Source organism: Orycteropus afer, unplaced genomic scaffold, assembly GCF_000298275.1.
Source record: "Orycteropus afer afer isolate SDZICR_OR568_19922 unplaced genomic scaffold, OryAfe1.0 scaffold00145, whole genome shotgun sequence".
NCBI classification, from domain to species: Eukaryota; Metazoa; Chordata; class Mammalia; order Tubulidentata; family Orycteropodidae; genus Orycteropus; species Orycteropus afer.
Window position 1 is genome coordinate 8,007,960 of NW_006921732.1, and position 16,422 is coordinate 8,024,381.

Consider the following 16,422-nt stretch of genomic DNA (forward strand, 5'->3'; position numbering starts at 1 on the left):
CTATGCTACCAGAGCTCCCTCCATAGTGATACCACCTTGGAAACCCATGGAGGAGTCGCTATGAGTCAGATCTGACTCAACAGCAGTGAGTGAGTGAGGTACTTACCAGCCAAGCCTTGGTATTTTCAATCGCCTTATATACATATGAAAGCTAGACAATGAATAGGGAAGACCAAAGAACTGATGGCTTTGAATTGTGGTGTTGGTAAAGAATACTCAGAATACCATGGACTCAGAATACATGGCCAGAACCACCATCAAATCTGTCCTGGAAGAAGTATGGTTGGAATGCTCCTTAGAAGAGAGAATGGCCAGACTTCATCTCACCTACTTGGGTTATGCTGTCACAAGGGACCACTCCTTGGAGAAGGATATCATGTTTGGTAAAGTGGAGGGTCAGCAAAAAAGGGGGAAGACCCTCAAGGAGATGGACAGACACAATGGCTACAACGATGGGCTCAAGCATAGCAAGGATTGTGAAGACGGCACAGGACCAGGCAGTGTTTTGTTCTGTTGTATATGGCACTGCTGTGGGTTAATTGATTCGACAGCCCCTAACTACAACAACGACAAGTGAAAACCAGGGAGCTGGGCGGTGCAAACGATGAAGCACTCAGCCACTAGCTAGCTCAAACCCACCTGGAGGTGCCTCGGAAGACAGGTCCGGTGATTTGCTTCCACAAGGTCACAGCCTTGAAAACCCTGGGGAGCAGTGTTACTCTACACACACGGGGTTGGGGTTAAGCATGAACTCTTTTTCCTTCTTCTTATCTTAAAGACTAAAGCTGTATTTTTAAAAAAAAGTAGCCAAGTGATATCTGTGTGACCAGTCCCCAAAACAGCCCCTCATCAAACCTTGCTTAAGAATAACAATTACAGGAGGGTTTATGGGGTTGCAGATGAAGTCCGTGGAGATGGAATGGAGTTAATGGTATAGTTAGTTAACTAGTAAAGATCTAGTTCAAGGCCTCATAATACCCGGGCGTTAATCCTCTATCCCTGTGATGAAGCTGTTGGAGGCTGTGTAATTCTGGCCCTAACATGGGCTGTCTCTTTAAAATCCTTCTGGTTGTAACTGAAGCAGCAGCTGAAGCTGTTACCAGGGGCAACGTGGCAAGCCACAGTGCGTTAAATTAAATTAAACAGGCCTCTGACTGCCCCCTCCCCTCCTGTAGAAGGGAGGGGGCTGTTCCACCTCTCTCCTGGAGAATAAAGTTGCTGTGAAACCTCTTTTGGCTGCAAGGAATTCAGTTACAGAGTTTATGGCTCCCAGAGGCAAGATGTTTGAAGGCAGCCTGGGAGCAGGCTCCAAGGGCTTCTGCCAGGAGAAGAGGCACCTCTGCCGTGGGCTTGACTGACATAGGTCTGGGCAGGACACTTTACCATTTCTCTTGTTTAATCCTCTTCACAATGCCATGAGCTGGGGGGGTTTAGGGTCTAGGAGAGGGGGCTTGTCGTCCTGTGAATTTATCCATGCTTTAAGCTGGAGGGTTCTTGAATTAGGCTGCTATTCTGTTGCAGATATGGGGGAGGGAACCGGCCCGGCCCAGGCATCAGTGCTGACCCTCCTGAAATCCATTGACCCTGGTACAAAATAAAGGTGAGACTGCAGGATCGGATTACCCAATAAGCAAGGTAAGCAGAGGCTTCCTTGTGCTTACTTACTAATCTGTAGTGAATAGTTTCATATTTTTCCACCACATCAAAGATTCTGTTTCTAGGTATGGCTGGTATCTGTCTCTCTCCCAACCCCACAGCATCTTCCTACAGAATCAAAGCCTTTTTTCAAATTTACAGTCCCTGACAGGGACAGAACCCCAGTAAGGACAAATAAATCCATACTTACCTTACTTATCAGGGTACTCCGTCCCTGTATGAAAGTGAGAGTGAGGGACAGGCCATAGGCAAAGGGTTCTCAAAACACATCCCAGCCCCTCTGAGGCCCTCACTATTATTTCTCTCATTTTGGAAATGGGGAAAATAAAGTTAAGACGGAAAGAGGCTTGCCTACTTAACTAGTCAGGTCACTCTAACTTCAAGTTCATGTTCTTCCCACAACTAACTGCAGGGAGCTTGAGCTTGTTCAGCAAGATTTTATAAACCTTTTATAAAGTGCTTCTACACAGATGCCCTTTGATCCTCAGGACATACTGTGAGGAATGTGAAGTAGGTATCATTGCCTTCTTCGTGCAGATGGGAAAACTGAGGTGACATGATGTCCTCAAAGTCACATGGCTTATATAAAAGCCTAGACTGAACCTGGAGGTGGTACTCTTTTTGCCATGTTCTTGTTGTTGTTGTATGTCATCGAGTCAGACCTGACTAAACCAAAAAACAAAAACAAAAAAACCAAACTCACTGCCATTCAGTTCTGACTCATAGTGACCCCCATTAGGTTTCTGAGCCTGTAAATCTTTATGGAAGTAGATTGCCCTAGCTTCCTTCCATGGAGCAGCTGGTGGGTTTGAACAGCTGATCTTCTGGTTAGCAGGCAAGCGCCTTATCAACCATGCCACCAGAGTTCCCTTTTGCCATACTAGTAACAATAATTAAGATGCTCTGGTGGTGTAGTGATTAAAGCATTCAGCTGCTAACCAAAAGGTTGGAGGTTCAAACCCACCAGCCACTCTGCGGGAGAAAGATGAGGCAGTCTGCTTCCGTAAAGATTTACAGCCTTGGAAACCTGATGGGGCAGTATCCTATAGGGTTGTTATGAGTCAGAATCAACTCAATGGCAGTTGGTTTGGTTTTAATAACAGTAATTATTATTGAGCACTTACTAGGTATGCGTCACACCCATAGTTTACATGCTAACCCACCTAACCTCCAAATAACACTACATGGTAGAGACTATAATCCCAGTTTTACAGATAAAGCACTGTGGCAGAGAGGGGTTAAAGAACATGCCTAGAGTAATGTAGCTAGAAGGTAGCAGGGCTGGGGATCCAGCAGTTTAGCTCCAGAGCCCCTGCTCCTAACTATGCTAGACCAAACTATGCTTCTCAAAGTTGGTCCTTGGTCCAGCAGCATCAGCATCACCTAGAAACCTGATAGAAATGCTAATTCTTGACCCACTAAATCAGAAACTCTGGGAGTAGGGCCCAACAATGTGCTTTACCAGACCCTTGAATGCATGCTGCAATTTGCAAACCACTGCAAACCTACACCACACTGATGAGAGGAGTGAAAGTGCCCAGCAAATATATCTCTCTCTAAATGAATGAAAGGATCAGAGCTCTGGTGGTGTAGTGCCTAAGGCATTTGACTGCTAACCAGAAGGCTGGAGGTTCAAACCTACCAGCCACTCCTCGGAAGTAGTGATACTGCCTCGGAAACCCAAGGAGGGGTCGCTGTGAGTCGGGTCCGACTTGATGGCAGTGACTTTGGTTTTGGTTTTTTGGAGGGAAGCCTGAAGACTCGAGTCTTCAGGAGTATTGTCCTAGAATTAGAACAAGCCATTACAGGAGTAGGTACGTGTTAACTTGGATAGGTACAATGTTGTTGTCGTCATGTGCCGTCGAGTCGGCCCCGACTCATAGCGACCCCTCCTTGGGTTTCCGAGGCAATATCACTATGGAAGTAGGATTGCCCAACCTTCCTTCCGAGGAGTGGCTGGTGGGTTTGAACCGCCAGCCTTCTGGTTAGCAGTCAAGTGCTTTAGCCACTATGCTACCAGATAGTGGAGCTTAATTAACTATTCCATTTATTTCAAAGGGTGGCCCCAAAAGAAGGAAATATGGAGGGGAAAGGAACTTGGCTATTTTAAGGGATTTCAATGGAAAATCTTTTAATGTACCAATGGTTTACAAATCTCTGTAGGTCCCAGGGTGGCACAGATGGTTTGTGCTTGACTACTAACCTAAAGATTGGCAGTCTGAACCCACCCAGTGGCACTGTGGAAGAAAGCCTGGTGCTCTGCTTCCATGAAGACGACAGCCAAGAAGACCCTACGGAGCAGTTCTGCTCTGTAACAGGTGAGGTTGCCAATGAAACAGAATCGACCTGACGACAATGGAATTTTGTTGTTGTTGTTATTGTTTGTTTTAGGAGCTCTGGTGACGTAGTGCCTAAGGCACTTGACTGCTAACCAGAAGGCTGGTGGTTCAAACCCAGCAGCCACTCATGGAAGGCAGGTTGGGCAATCTACTTCCGTAGTGATATCGCCTTGGAAATGCAAGGAGGGGTCACTATGAGTCGGATCCGGCTGGACGGCAGTGAGTTTGGTTTTTTGTTTGGTATTGTTTGTTTTATGGTCTTACAATTCCATACACATCTGAATAGGCTATTACAGAGAACTTGTTGGCTCTTAAGGAAAATATCTGCTTTACAGTTTGACCTTTGTCCCTGGTAACAATTGTATTCTTAAGTTTCAGAGTCAGTTTTTGAGAGCTGACTAACTCGCCTTTGGGAGGGGATGACAAGAAGGAAAGAGAATGAACATTTCTTGGGCACTGCCTATCCACATTGTGGCGATGAATTCTCACGACAGGCTTTGAAGGTATACACAGCGTCTTTCTCCTTTTACAGGTGAGGAAAGAGTGATGAAGAAAAAAGCCAGGAGCTCAGTGCTACAGCCCAGGGCAGAATTGCAAGGCTTCAAGTCCAGATCTGTCTCCCTCCAACGCCCCTGTTCTTTCCACCTCATCACACTGCCCCCGTGAAGGCTGATGCTGCAGAAATAAAAGTCACAAGGTGACAGGCCTCAAGGAATACGCTCTTCCTGCACAACTGGACTGTCCTCTGTGATGACACAGCACATACTTTCTCCTGCACACAGAGCCCTCACCCCACCTCCCGGCACTGGCCCTGCTGGTACCTGCCCTGTCACCTCTGAGGGCATCACAGGAAGGACCAGGGAAGGAGTTCTCCTCCCTAGACCCAGCGGCCAGGTGTTGATGCTCTCAATACCCCTGTTTTATTGAGTGTGGAAAGTACACAGAGCAATGGGATTAGCGTCCCGCCCTACCTGTAACTCCCCAAGGGAGTTAGGAAGGTCACTTCCCCAGTCTGGGCTTCAGCTTTTTACATCCATACATGGGATGATCCCACTAGGCCTGTCTGTGCCACAGGGGTGTTGGTGGGGCTGTTAAATGTGATCAAAAAAGGAAAACAGAACCTGTTGCTGTCAAGTCAACTCTGAGTCATGGCAACTTTATTTGTTACAGGGTAGAACTGTCCCATTGCTAGGCTTTTTTCCTGTGGTAACACTGGATGGGTTCAAACCACCAAACTTTGGGTTAGTAGATGAGCTCAAACTGTTTGTGCCATCGAGGGACCCTAAATGCAACCAGAGGGAGGGTGGATGGGCCTTATGCTTCAGAATTAATCATCTGTTGGACCCTGTTTTGGGTGATGATTTTGCATAAATTTTAAGCTTTGAGCAGATCAATTGCAGCTTCCTGTTGCCACTCTCTTTCTGGTCTACTCTGGGCGCAAGTCCTGTGCATCCCCTTAGCTTTGTGTTGGTTTGCTGGACTTGTTCCCTCCAGGCCAACCCAAGGCACTTTTCTATTCCACTGTCCTTAGAGAAAAGGGCCATATCTGTCTAGTTCTGGGTTCAAATCCAACTCTACTACCAGGAAAAGCTGGGTGGGCCTGAGGAAGTCTCTTGCCTTCTGGATTTGCTCATCTCCCCCGGCTGGTCTGTGCTCTGCTCCACCCTCAAGCTGTTGTTTTAGTGTGTTTACAGAAGGTTTTCAAACCCAAGTGATAGAGTGAGACTGCCCCATAGGGTTTTTCTAGGCTGTAAGCTTTATGGGAGCAGATCACCAAGTCTTTTCTCCCGTGGAGCCACTGGGTGAGTTCCCACCGCTGACCTTTCGGTTAGCAGTTGAGTGTTGCACCACTAGGGTTCCTGCGGTCAACCTACATGATCTTTTCTCCTCTAAAAATCATTGGGGCAGATGATGCTAAAGGCAGGTTTGACTCTGGGGTCCTGTGTCTACAAGAAGTGAAGGTCCAGTCCTCAAACTTGCAAGATAAGTATGAGAGAGGAGCCAGCAGCAAACTCTTAAAACAGAAGGCACTGATAGGCAAATGTGAGTGGCCCTAAGGCCATCAGAAGGCAGGGTGTTGGAAAACTATCCACTTGGAAAGCTGTCCCTCAACCTGGGTTTTGATGTCCCACAGTCCTGAGTTCAGTTCCTGTCAGCCACTCAACGACTGTGTGCCCTTGGGCTATATGAAGCTTAAGTTTGCTCATCTGTAAAATGTAGCTACTATCAGTTCTGACTTTCTAGCATTTCTGTGAGGATCAAGTGAGATAATCTATTAAAAGCACACATATGCACAGCACTTGGCTCATCCTTCAGCTTCACGCATTCCTTTTCTAGTTGAACTAAGTTAAACCATTCAGATTTGTGTGTGTGTGCATGTATGTGTGTGTGGTCCTTGGGTGGTGCAAACGGTTTGCACTCCACTATGAACCTAAGATTGGTGATTAGGACCTACCCAATGGTGCCACAGAAGAAGGGCCTGCTGATGTGCTTCTGTAGAGATTACAGTTGAGAAAACACTATCGGGCAGTTCCACTCTGCAGCACGTGGGGTCGCCATGAGTCAGAATGGAGTCAATGGTGTTTGGGTTCTTCTGGTGCTGCTCTAACAGAAAACACCACAAATGGGTGGCTTCAACAAACAGGTATTTATTCTCTTACTGTTACCAGGAGGCTAGAAGTCTGAGTTCAAAGTGCCAGCTCTAGGTGCTGGGTGAAAATCCCTTGACCTTGGGCTTCAGTTCTGCCTTTTGTTCCTGGCCCACTGAAGCTGGAGGTTTCTCTTAACACAGACAGCTGTTAGCTGCTTAGGCTGACAAATCCCAGGTCAACAAGTAAAATGGTACAGTACCAAAATGATCAAACCACATGGCAAGCCACTAATTTAAGTCCTTTAACAGTCCCAAGATCAGCAGGCAACATGGCAGGCTGCTGAAGGATGATGCAGCTACATGCAGGATTCAAGTGTGCCAAAAAGCTCAGCGACCTTTCTCAAAACTTCTCCTTGTATACGGGGAGCAGACCACATCCCTATGGCAGCTACTCAGCTGCTCCAGTAGATTCTACCACAGAGCTGATTACCAGTTTCATCATGGGGAATAACTACATCCAGCTGCACAGCCACTCAAAACCAGGCCCAACCAAGTTGACACATAACCTTAACTACCACAAATAGCAACAGGTTTTTTTGGGGGGTGGGTGGGGGTGGGGGTGTATGTTTTAATTTGCAAGCTCCACGGGAGGAAAACTCTTGCCCTTGCTCCCAAGAAGTTTGCAATTAAGTTTGTAGATCAGTTCTTAAGTTCTCAAAATACTGCCCTCCACAGTCACCCTGTGAGTGCCACCTCCAGTGCTTGTTTACCCATTTCCTGCCTGGAGGGTTGTTCCTTCCCCTTCTTCTCTGCTACTCAAATGCCCTCTTGTCCCTGAAATCACCTTGGTTACCACTTTAGTCTAGCCCCCTCATTTAACAAAGGAGGAAACAGGTTGCAGAGGGGAGGGGACCTGCTCACTGTCCCAGTGAGGCAGGAGCAGGGCTGACACAGGAACCCAAATCCTGGCTCCTTCCTCTGAGGGCCATCTTCCCCAATGTCACTGCTCTTTTCCTGGAGCTAGTCCTAGGCTAGAATGAATGGAGATGGCAGAAAGGAGCAGGAGGGGACAAGACAGATGGGGTGGTGGTGGGGAGACACTTAGAAGGAGCATCTTGGGGCCCCCTGCGGCTTGGTCCTGGCCTCCTGACTCCGAGGTAAGGATGAGAACAGCTCACATCCATCAGTGCTCACTGGGGCTGGGCCTTTCCCATAAACACAATTACAGCCCCTCCCCAACCCCCAACAAAAAACCCTGCTAGGCTGGTACCACTGTCCCCATTTCATGGAGGAAGATATGTGCACTCAGAGGGCTTAACTAGCTTGCCTGGGCCACCCAGCTGACGGAGGCTGCAGCCTCGCACCTTCATACTTGAGATGGTGGCCACACCAAGTGCATCTGCACTGCACAGTGTAACTGAGTTACAAGGACCTCGAGGCAGTTCTGCTTCTGGGGGAAAGAAGGGGAGAGTGAGAAAGGAAGATGGAGGGAGAGAGAGGGGAACACATGGGAGGCCAAAGAGCTGTAGGAAGGGCAGCTCCATGAGAGCAGGATCTGTCCCCAGGCCCCTGGAGCTGGCCTCCCCCATGATGACAGTGCTCTGTGTGTGTATGCACTGGAGACTCTGGGCTGCGTGGCCAGCCATGCCCTCTAGCCCTTCCTGCCAGGCCCCCCACCCAATTGGGCGCGGCCATTTACTGGAATGCCCACACCTTTGTTTGTGAGGCTGCCGGCCTGGCCTGCCAGCACTGCCTCCTCTCCAGCCTGCCCCACCTCACCCGGTGAAATCCAGTACAAACTCGAGGGCCCGGGGTCATCAAGGACAGGCTGTTTAATCCTCCCTGAGCCTCAGTTACTTCCTTAGTACACAATACCCAAGGTGTCTGTGAGATCAAATGCAAGGTCAAATGCACTGACAAACACAATTCTGAATTCAGTACCTGGTACCCAGGTGTGGGATAAATGACATCCATTATGGTGGTGGTTCTTGTCACCCAGGGCCTGTTTTGGCCTTGAGCAGTGGTGAGGGACCTACGTGTGTGCACATATATCTGTGTGTGTGCACGTGTATGTGTTAAGCTATTGATTTTTGGGGAAAAGAGGAGGAAAATCAAATAACTGAGTTATCTGAGGACAGAGATATTTGTGTAGAGAAATATAAGTTCAAGTTGTTGTTGTTGTTGTTGTTAGGTATCACTGAGTTGATTTTGACTCATGGTGACCCCCACATGTTACAGGGTAGAACTGACCCTTAGGGTTTCCTTGGCTGTGATCTTTATGGAAGTAGACTACCAGATCCTTCACCTATTTAAAATAATAATAATAATAATGATAGCAATTTCAACTTAAAATGCAATTATTTAACTAAATTAAACAGTGGTCCCAAGCTCCTCTTGGGTGTCATCCTGGTAAACACTGGGTGTGTTGTAGGGAGTGGGCAGAGGAGGTAGAGAGAGCCCCAGGACACAGGCCTCACCTTCTCAGGGGGCAGACAGAGGTTTCTTGGAGATAAGCCAGAGGCTGAGAATGGCTGTACAGAGCAACACAGTGCATGTGGGGGTGTGGGGGGAAGAGGGCTAACTGTACCGAGTGCCTACCATGACCTGTGCCCTTCCTGGTGCCTTCTATGTCCTCTCACTGAATCCTCACAGAAACCCTGTGAGACAGAGTCAGAATCCAATTTTATAGATAGGAAAACTGAGGCTCAGAAAAGTGACTTGCCTGTAGTAATCTGACAATGAAGGTGGAATTTGAACCCTATTTGTCTTCTGAAGTTTATGCCCTTAATGCCTACTAAACCTACTAAACCTTGAGATTTGCCACCAAGAGTCCGTGTGTGTGTGTGTGTGTGTGTGTGTGGTGTGTATGTCTGTGTATGTATTGTATACAGGAGATAATGAGGGAGGTGACAGATAAAAGCAATCCACATCTCCATATTTTTGTGATTTAAGAAAGAGAAACGGGGAGGAACGAAGAGCGGAAGAAGGAAGTCGCAAAGACTCACACACCCACACATACACACTCTGCTTATTTTTGGATTGTGGGCTGAATTACTAACTTTTACAATGTTTTCTTTTGTAAGTTTAGTTAGCAGAGCCGCTGTTCACAGCTCTTCACCAGCTCTTTATCCTTTGAGCTCCAGAGGCTCTTCTCTGCTTGGGGCGGCTGCAGCCCAAAGAGGATGGAGGATCTCTTGGAGCTGCAGAACAGAGCACGGCCTGCCTCCAGTCAGGGGTCCCATGACTACTACTCTCCTGCCTCACCTCCTCCTCCCGGCCCTGTGTCTGACTCCATGTCTGTTCTCCTCCCAATTACTAACCTAAAGGTTAGTAGTTTAAACTTCAACTTGGTGATTTAAACTTATCCAGAGCTACTTTAGAAGACAGGCCTGGCAATCTGTGTCTTGAAAACTCTATGGAGCAGATCTACCCTGCACACAAGGGGTCACCATAAGTCAGAATGGACTTGTTGGCAATGGGTTTATTGTCCCCAGTATGAACTTCCATTGTCAGCCTCTGGGGCCCTGATTTTAGTTCAGAAAATATGGTCTCTGGGCACATGGCACTCAGAGACAATCATCATGCTACATGGGCCATGTAGGGAATACCTTTGACCTTGACCAGCTGTAGGCACATCTCTGATCTATCCCTTTGTCTCCTATTCCCAGTTAAAGAGCTCAGATAAAGGGCTAGTTAACAAAGCCCTTTGTCCATGGGCTTTGTAAACAACTTCTTAAAGACAGGGCCTGGCACATAGCAGGTGCTCAATAAATGTTCAGATGCTGAGTAAATGGCTCTCAGACATGCCCAGCAGGGGCATCACTAAGTGGCATCACTGCAGCAGGTGACAATGTCAGAGGCAGTAACACCAAAATGACTGTTTATAAAATTTTTCTGCAGTGTTTCAGCAGAAATTTATTCTTATTTTTTTAATAAAAATATCCCCATAGTTACTTATAACAACAGAAACATTTTTCCTAAGTCCAGCTTACATGTATCCATGTACTTACAAGGCTAAAACTCTATGCTTATTTACTTTTTGAACCTTCTAATGTGCTCTGGTCAGAGCTGGCATTATTACCCAATTACAATGACACTTTGAACTGTGGCTTTGTCTGCCACACACTACAAGCATGTGCTGTTGTTGTTCATTGCTGCTGCTTTTTTTATAGTTGCTGGTTTTGTCAAATTTTCTGTGTTTTAGCTACAATATTGTGCTAATTAGTATTTGTGAATATTTATCAATAACTTTTTTGAGAACGAAGTAATTAAAGGAAAAGAAGGGAAAAACCAAAAAAGGCTTCCACTTACTTTTAATATCACAACTAATAATGTCATATCCAGGGTAGGAAGATTTTAGAAGACAATTGTTAGTATTCATATAATCTAAGAAATATGACATTTAAACAATTTACAACTATATTTATCACATAATAGTCTATGATTAAAGTTGATAATAAGGATTACTAAGGATTCTGTATGATCTGGAATATGAGGAGATCAATGGTGGGATGGGTGACACCATGAATTACTGCATTGGGTGACATCAACCCTAGTGATGCTGTTACCCAGAATTTATCAGCTTATGGGCACTTTGCCCCATCATTTGACTGGATAATCCCAGTACACTTGAGGCAGTCATTGTTATTATTTAATGTTTATGAAGCGTACACTGAGACCCAGAGATAAAAAGTAACATGTCCAAAGTCACACAGCAAAATAATAACAGAACTCAAACCCATGTCCCCTGACTCTAACTATAAATGAAGACATCATTGTCTTGGTCGTGACTACTGTTTCTAAAGTACCTGCTTTGTGGTAGGTATTTTAGAAGAGCAAGATCTCATCTCTAATCATCACAGTAATCCTCTACTTTCTTCTGGGGTCTGGGTATTGGGGGCTGACCACAGCTGCTCTGTCCAGAGCCAGGGAGCTGGGACAGGCTCAAGGACTCAGCACAGAGAGTGGCTAAGTCTCAACACCTGACTCTATCAGCTCCCTCCTTGGGGCACTGGGCTATGCCCTGCTTAGCACTTTCTCAGCTGGGTGTGCACTTGTAGGGCCCCACCCACTGTGGCTGTGCAGACTGGCAGCAGGGAAAGAGCTGGCCACTGTCAGGTCTCCAACTCCAAACTCTGCCTCCCTGCTCACCTCCTCCAGGAAGCCATCCGCTCTTGAACACAGGAAGAGACTTTGAAGACCATACAGTCCAGTCTCCCACCCACATTTCATGAATGGGCAACCACATTCCAGAGAGCAGAAGGCCCACAGTGAGTCAGCTGCAGCCCAGATAAGAACCTGGTCTTCCTGGGTCCCAGCTCAGGGCTCTTTAGGCCCCTTCTTCTGCTGTGACCACATTCAGTATATACAACACCAACTGTGCCTTCCACTTAGGGCAGTCTGGCATTCAGGGCTATAAGCTCTGGATTTAAAACAAGAACGCTGGGTCCCTGTTGGTTCTACATTATGGCCACGTTTACACAGCTTAGGGGTGGAGGAGACTCTCCCAGGCTGTACTGAGGAGGAGCTCACTGCCAGGTAGTGGCAGGGCTGGATTCCGATCTTGGTCATCTCTGTGCAGTCACCATTCTACGTGCTTTACAAGCATTACTTCTTAATGATAACAGCAAGGAGCCCTGGTGGTATAACAGTCAACTGCTTGGCTGCTGACCAAAAGGTTAGTGGTTTGAACCCACTTAGCCACTCCATGGAAGAAAAGACCTAGGGATCTGCTCACATAAAGATTACAGCTTAAAAACCCTGTGGAGCAGTTCTAGTCTATCACATGGGGTTGCCATGAGGCGGAAATCAACTCAACATCCCCTGACAATAACAATGATAAAAACCCAAACCAAAGCTGTTACCACTGAGTTGTTTCTGACTTATAACAACCCTATAGAACAGGGTAAAACTGCCCCATAGGGTTTCTAAGGCTGTAATCTTTGTGGAAACAGACTGCCGCATATTTCTCCTGTGGAGCAGCTGGGGGGTTCAAACCACCAACTTTTCCGTTAGCAGCCAAGTGCTTAAGCACTGTGCCACCAGGGCTCCTTACGATACTTATAACAGCAACCAACTGAAGAATGTCTTCATTTCACAGATGAGGAGGCTGAAGCTCCAAGAGGTTAAGCCATTTGTCCAGGGTCACACAGTCAGGGCTCTAGCTGGAATCCATGCTCTCAACCACAACATGAGCCAACTCCTTTATATAAAGTGGAGCCAATAATAATGCTGCCTTCCCAGGGGTGTGGGGACCATGTAATGAGACAAGAGATGTAAATGCCAATCTCAGCTCTAACCAAGATGATGGACAAGCAACATTCTGTCTTACAGTGTGGCTGGAGCCACAATGAGTGCTAATAATAGCTATCCTACATGGAGTGCTACTAGTCCCAGGCCCAGTTCTAGGTGTTGAGCCTAAATTAACTCATTGACTCTTCACAGTTATCCTATAGCATAACTATTATTATTATCCCCATTTTACAGAGAGTAAAACTGAGATGCGAAGTACCAATTTGAAGTAAGGGAGCATGGAAGAGTTGGGATATGAACCCAGCCCATCTGACCCAGAGTCTACCCTCTTAACTTCTACCCTGGAAAAACACTGAGAGGGTGTGCAATGGCCTTGTGAATGGAGACATGCTACCTGTATGTGAGGGCATCTTGTTATTTAAATCTACAGCATTATAAAACAGCAGCAGCAGCTCAACCCTGCCCATGGTGTGCCTATAAAGTCATGGTACCGCTCTGAACTGTGCTTTCCTCTTCTGTAACAAGAGCCTGGCTGTCTACATCATCCACTGTCATCCAATGCCTAGATGGCAGGAAGCCTCTGAGATGCCCCAGTGACCTCAGTCTCCTGGCATTCATGCCCTTGTGTAGTTCCCTCCCTTCGAACATCACCTTCACCTAGTGACTTGCTTCTAATGAACAGAATACAGCAAAAGTGATAGGATGAGATTAGGTTACAAAAAAGACTGGGTTCTGTCTTGGGCGCCCTCCCTTGCTCACTCTCTTGCTCTGAGAGAAGAGCATATTGTGAGCTGCCGTCACTGTGGCAAAGAACTGAGGGAGGCCTTTGGCCAACTGCCAGTGAAAAATTGAACTCTGCCGACCAAATAAACTTGGAAACAGATCCTTCCCCAGTCAAATAAGCCTTCAGATGAGTCCGCAGCTCAGACACATCCAGGTAAGCCATGCCTGGGTTCCTGACCCATAGAAACTGTGCATAATAAATGCCTGTGGTTTTAAGCCACTGAGTTTTGGGGAGATTTGCTATGCAGTAATAGATAACCAATACACCTTGTAGGTCTAGTTGGTGCCAGGCCGTATGCTGCACATATGCTTCATTCAAGACACATTTATTGTCACTATGTGCCGCAGTGCCAGGTTTTGGCTTTACAGTGGCAAACCAGATGAAAGTCATTTCCATTCCCAAAGACTTCAAGATTGAGTTGGGGAGACAGACTTTAAATGGACAATGTGAGCAGTGTTAGGGAAACTCTGAGGAGACCCTTGTCCCAGGCTGGAGAAGCTAGCAGAAGCTTCCTAGAGGAGAAGATGTCTAAGACAAAACTGAAATTAAGGAGAACATTCCAGGCAAAGGTAGAATAGGAGGGCCTTTCAGGAAGTTGCTGCTGAGAAAAAAGCAAGGCAGGCTATGGAGACTTGTCCCATGTGGGGAACAAGAGGAAGAAGAATGTGGCATAAAGCTAGATTGCAGGAGGGAACTTGGCAGAGGGAAGACAGAGAGGGAGGTTATAGAGAGGCTCAAATGCTCATCAAAGAGCCTGAGATTTATCTTCTGGGCAGTAGTGAGCAACTGGGGGTTGCTAGCAGCTGAGGGGTGTGGCCAGCAAGATTAAGCAGCAAGCCAGTGGCAGCAGAGGAGAGGATAAAGTGAAAAGTTCAAGCTGGAGGGCAGGAACCCAGGCTTTTAGTCCTGGACCAGGACTAAAGCTACACTGGTCCAGGCAAAAAATAATGGAGGCTGGGTTAGCACAGGAAGGCTGCAGAGTATATAGATCTTACAGATACAGGGGAGGTGAGATGGCCAAGATTTGGGGTCTGACCAGATTGTGGGGGTGGTGAGGGAAACAGAGGAGGTGCAAATGCTGCACAGGTTTCTGGCAGTGATGTCTGGTTGCGTCTTAGTTAAGAGGGTGTGTATAGGCCCATGGACTGACTGGTCAATATTGGCTGGAAGGAACAAGGCAAGAGAATGAGTTAGTCGGAATGAGTTTGCCATATTACCAGAAGACAGACTTAGGAGGCAGCCGCGCTAGGAAGCAGGTCCACCCCCTTAGCCCAGGAAAGAGAAGCTACAGGCTTGTTTTGCGACTGGGATGCAGAAGAGAAGACGTACATTGGAAAGGTATTCAAGAGGCGAAGGGCCAGGGTTTGGGGAGAGGCTGGGCAGAAGGAGCATGCTGGGGTGTGGTCCCTGCAGACAGAAGGAGCCACGACTCCTGCCAAGAGTCACCCACCTGCTGCGCGTAGCCCAGTGCCTTGTCATACAGCGCGACCCCCGCCGCCAGCCCCCGCGCGCGCTCCTCCAGGCTGGCGCAGCCCACATCGAAGCCGTGCGCATAGCCCTGCTCCGCCAGACAACGCGCCGCGCGGAGCTGGGGGTCTCCAGTGGCGTCCGGGCCGGCCGCAAGGCCCATGAGAGCCGCCAACCGACCCGCGCACTCCTCCTCCTCCTCTTCTTGCCCTAGCCTCCCGTATACATGTGCCAAATTGGCCCAGGCATTGAGGTTGCCCGGGTCGTCGCGGGCCACCTCGAAGAAGCGCTCGCGGGCCTCGTCCAGTTCCTCTAGGTAGAAAGCGAAGGTGCCCAGGAGATGGCGCACGGCGGGGCGCTGTGGGGCGGGCGCCAGCTCGAGCTCCTGTCGCAGGCCCTCCCGCTGCAGCTTTAAGTCCCTAGCGCGGAGTGAGGCCGGCGAGCGCAGCTCGAAGTTCAGTTGCATCTCCAGGTGAAAGTGGCCTGGGAGGTAATCCAACTCATCGATGAGGGCGTCCAGGTCCTCAGCAGCGGCCTCCGGTTCCGTCATGGCTGCCCTGTGGCTCCCAGGGCCTCATTCTTGACCTGGAGGCTGCTGTGGGCAGTGGATGGGGCTGCCCCTGAGTGAGTCTTGCGGGAGGCGAGGGTCAGCAAGCGCAGAACCCCAGGCGTGGCTGCCTCCGGGTCTCAGGGCCCCTCCTGCGGGTGGGTGGGTCTGAGCGTGGCTCCTGGAGCGCCCTGTGGGTGTTTCCGCTTTCGTTGCTCAGCGGCTGTTAGACGCTTGTGTTACACAACTAGGTGCTCCAGAAAAACTAATGCATTGCCAAATTGGAGTGCGCGCAAACTACGTTGCATGATATAAGGCATGTTTTTACTCTCTCTGCTCAGCAGATAAAGAAACTGAGGCTCACCCGAGGGAAGGACCTTGATCCAGTCACGGAACTGTGGCGTTCTGAGGCATGCCCGGAACTGCACTTTGTTGGATCCAGCCAGGTCTTTCTTCTGCTGCCCCACTCTTTTGGCCCTTGCATCTGCGGAAGCCACCTTCATTCCTGCTGCTTGCTGTCCCATCCCACCCTCCTCTGGTCTCTCAGCCTTCTTCACAGTTCCTCTGAGTTCTCCTTCCTTTGAATGAAGCCTGCCACCTCCCTCCTCTTTTCCTTTGACCATCATTTCCCAGGTTTCCCCTGATGGGATTTCTCTTGCCTCCTCTCTGCTCAGCATCTGGCCTCTGTGGCAGAACTATGGGAGGTTCTTCCTGCTGGCTGTAATCCGCATTCTCCATCTCTAATAAATTGTGACCTTGGACAAGTTGCTTCATCTCTCTGTGCCTC

At 48.2% G+C, this 16,422-nt stretch overlaps 1 protein-coding gene across 1 annotated transcript in view; it reads right to left on the minus strand.

The window, feature by feature from the left end:
• The window catches only part of TTC22 (tetratricopeptide repeat domain 22), a 27,677-nt gene extending 12,039 nt beyond the window's left edge, over positions 1-15,638 (minus strand). Inside the window, exon 1 of the mRNA XM_007945968.1 lies at positions 15,072-15,638. Within this exon, the coding sequence (XP_007944159.1) occupies positions 15,072-15,638 (567 nt within the window). The remainder of the gene's footprint in view (positions 1-15,071) is intronic.
• Between the last annotated feature and the right edge of the window lie 784 nt (positions 15,639-16,422).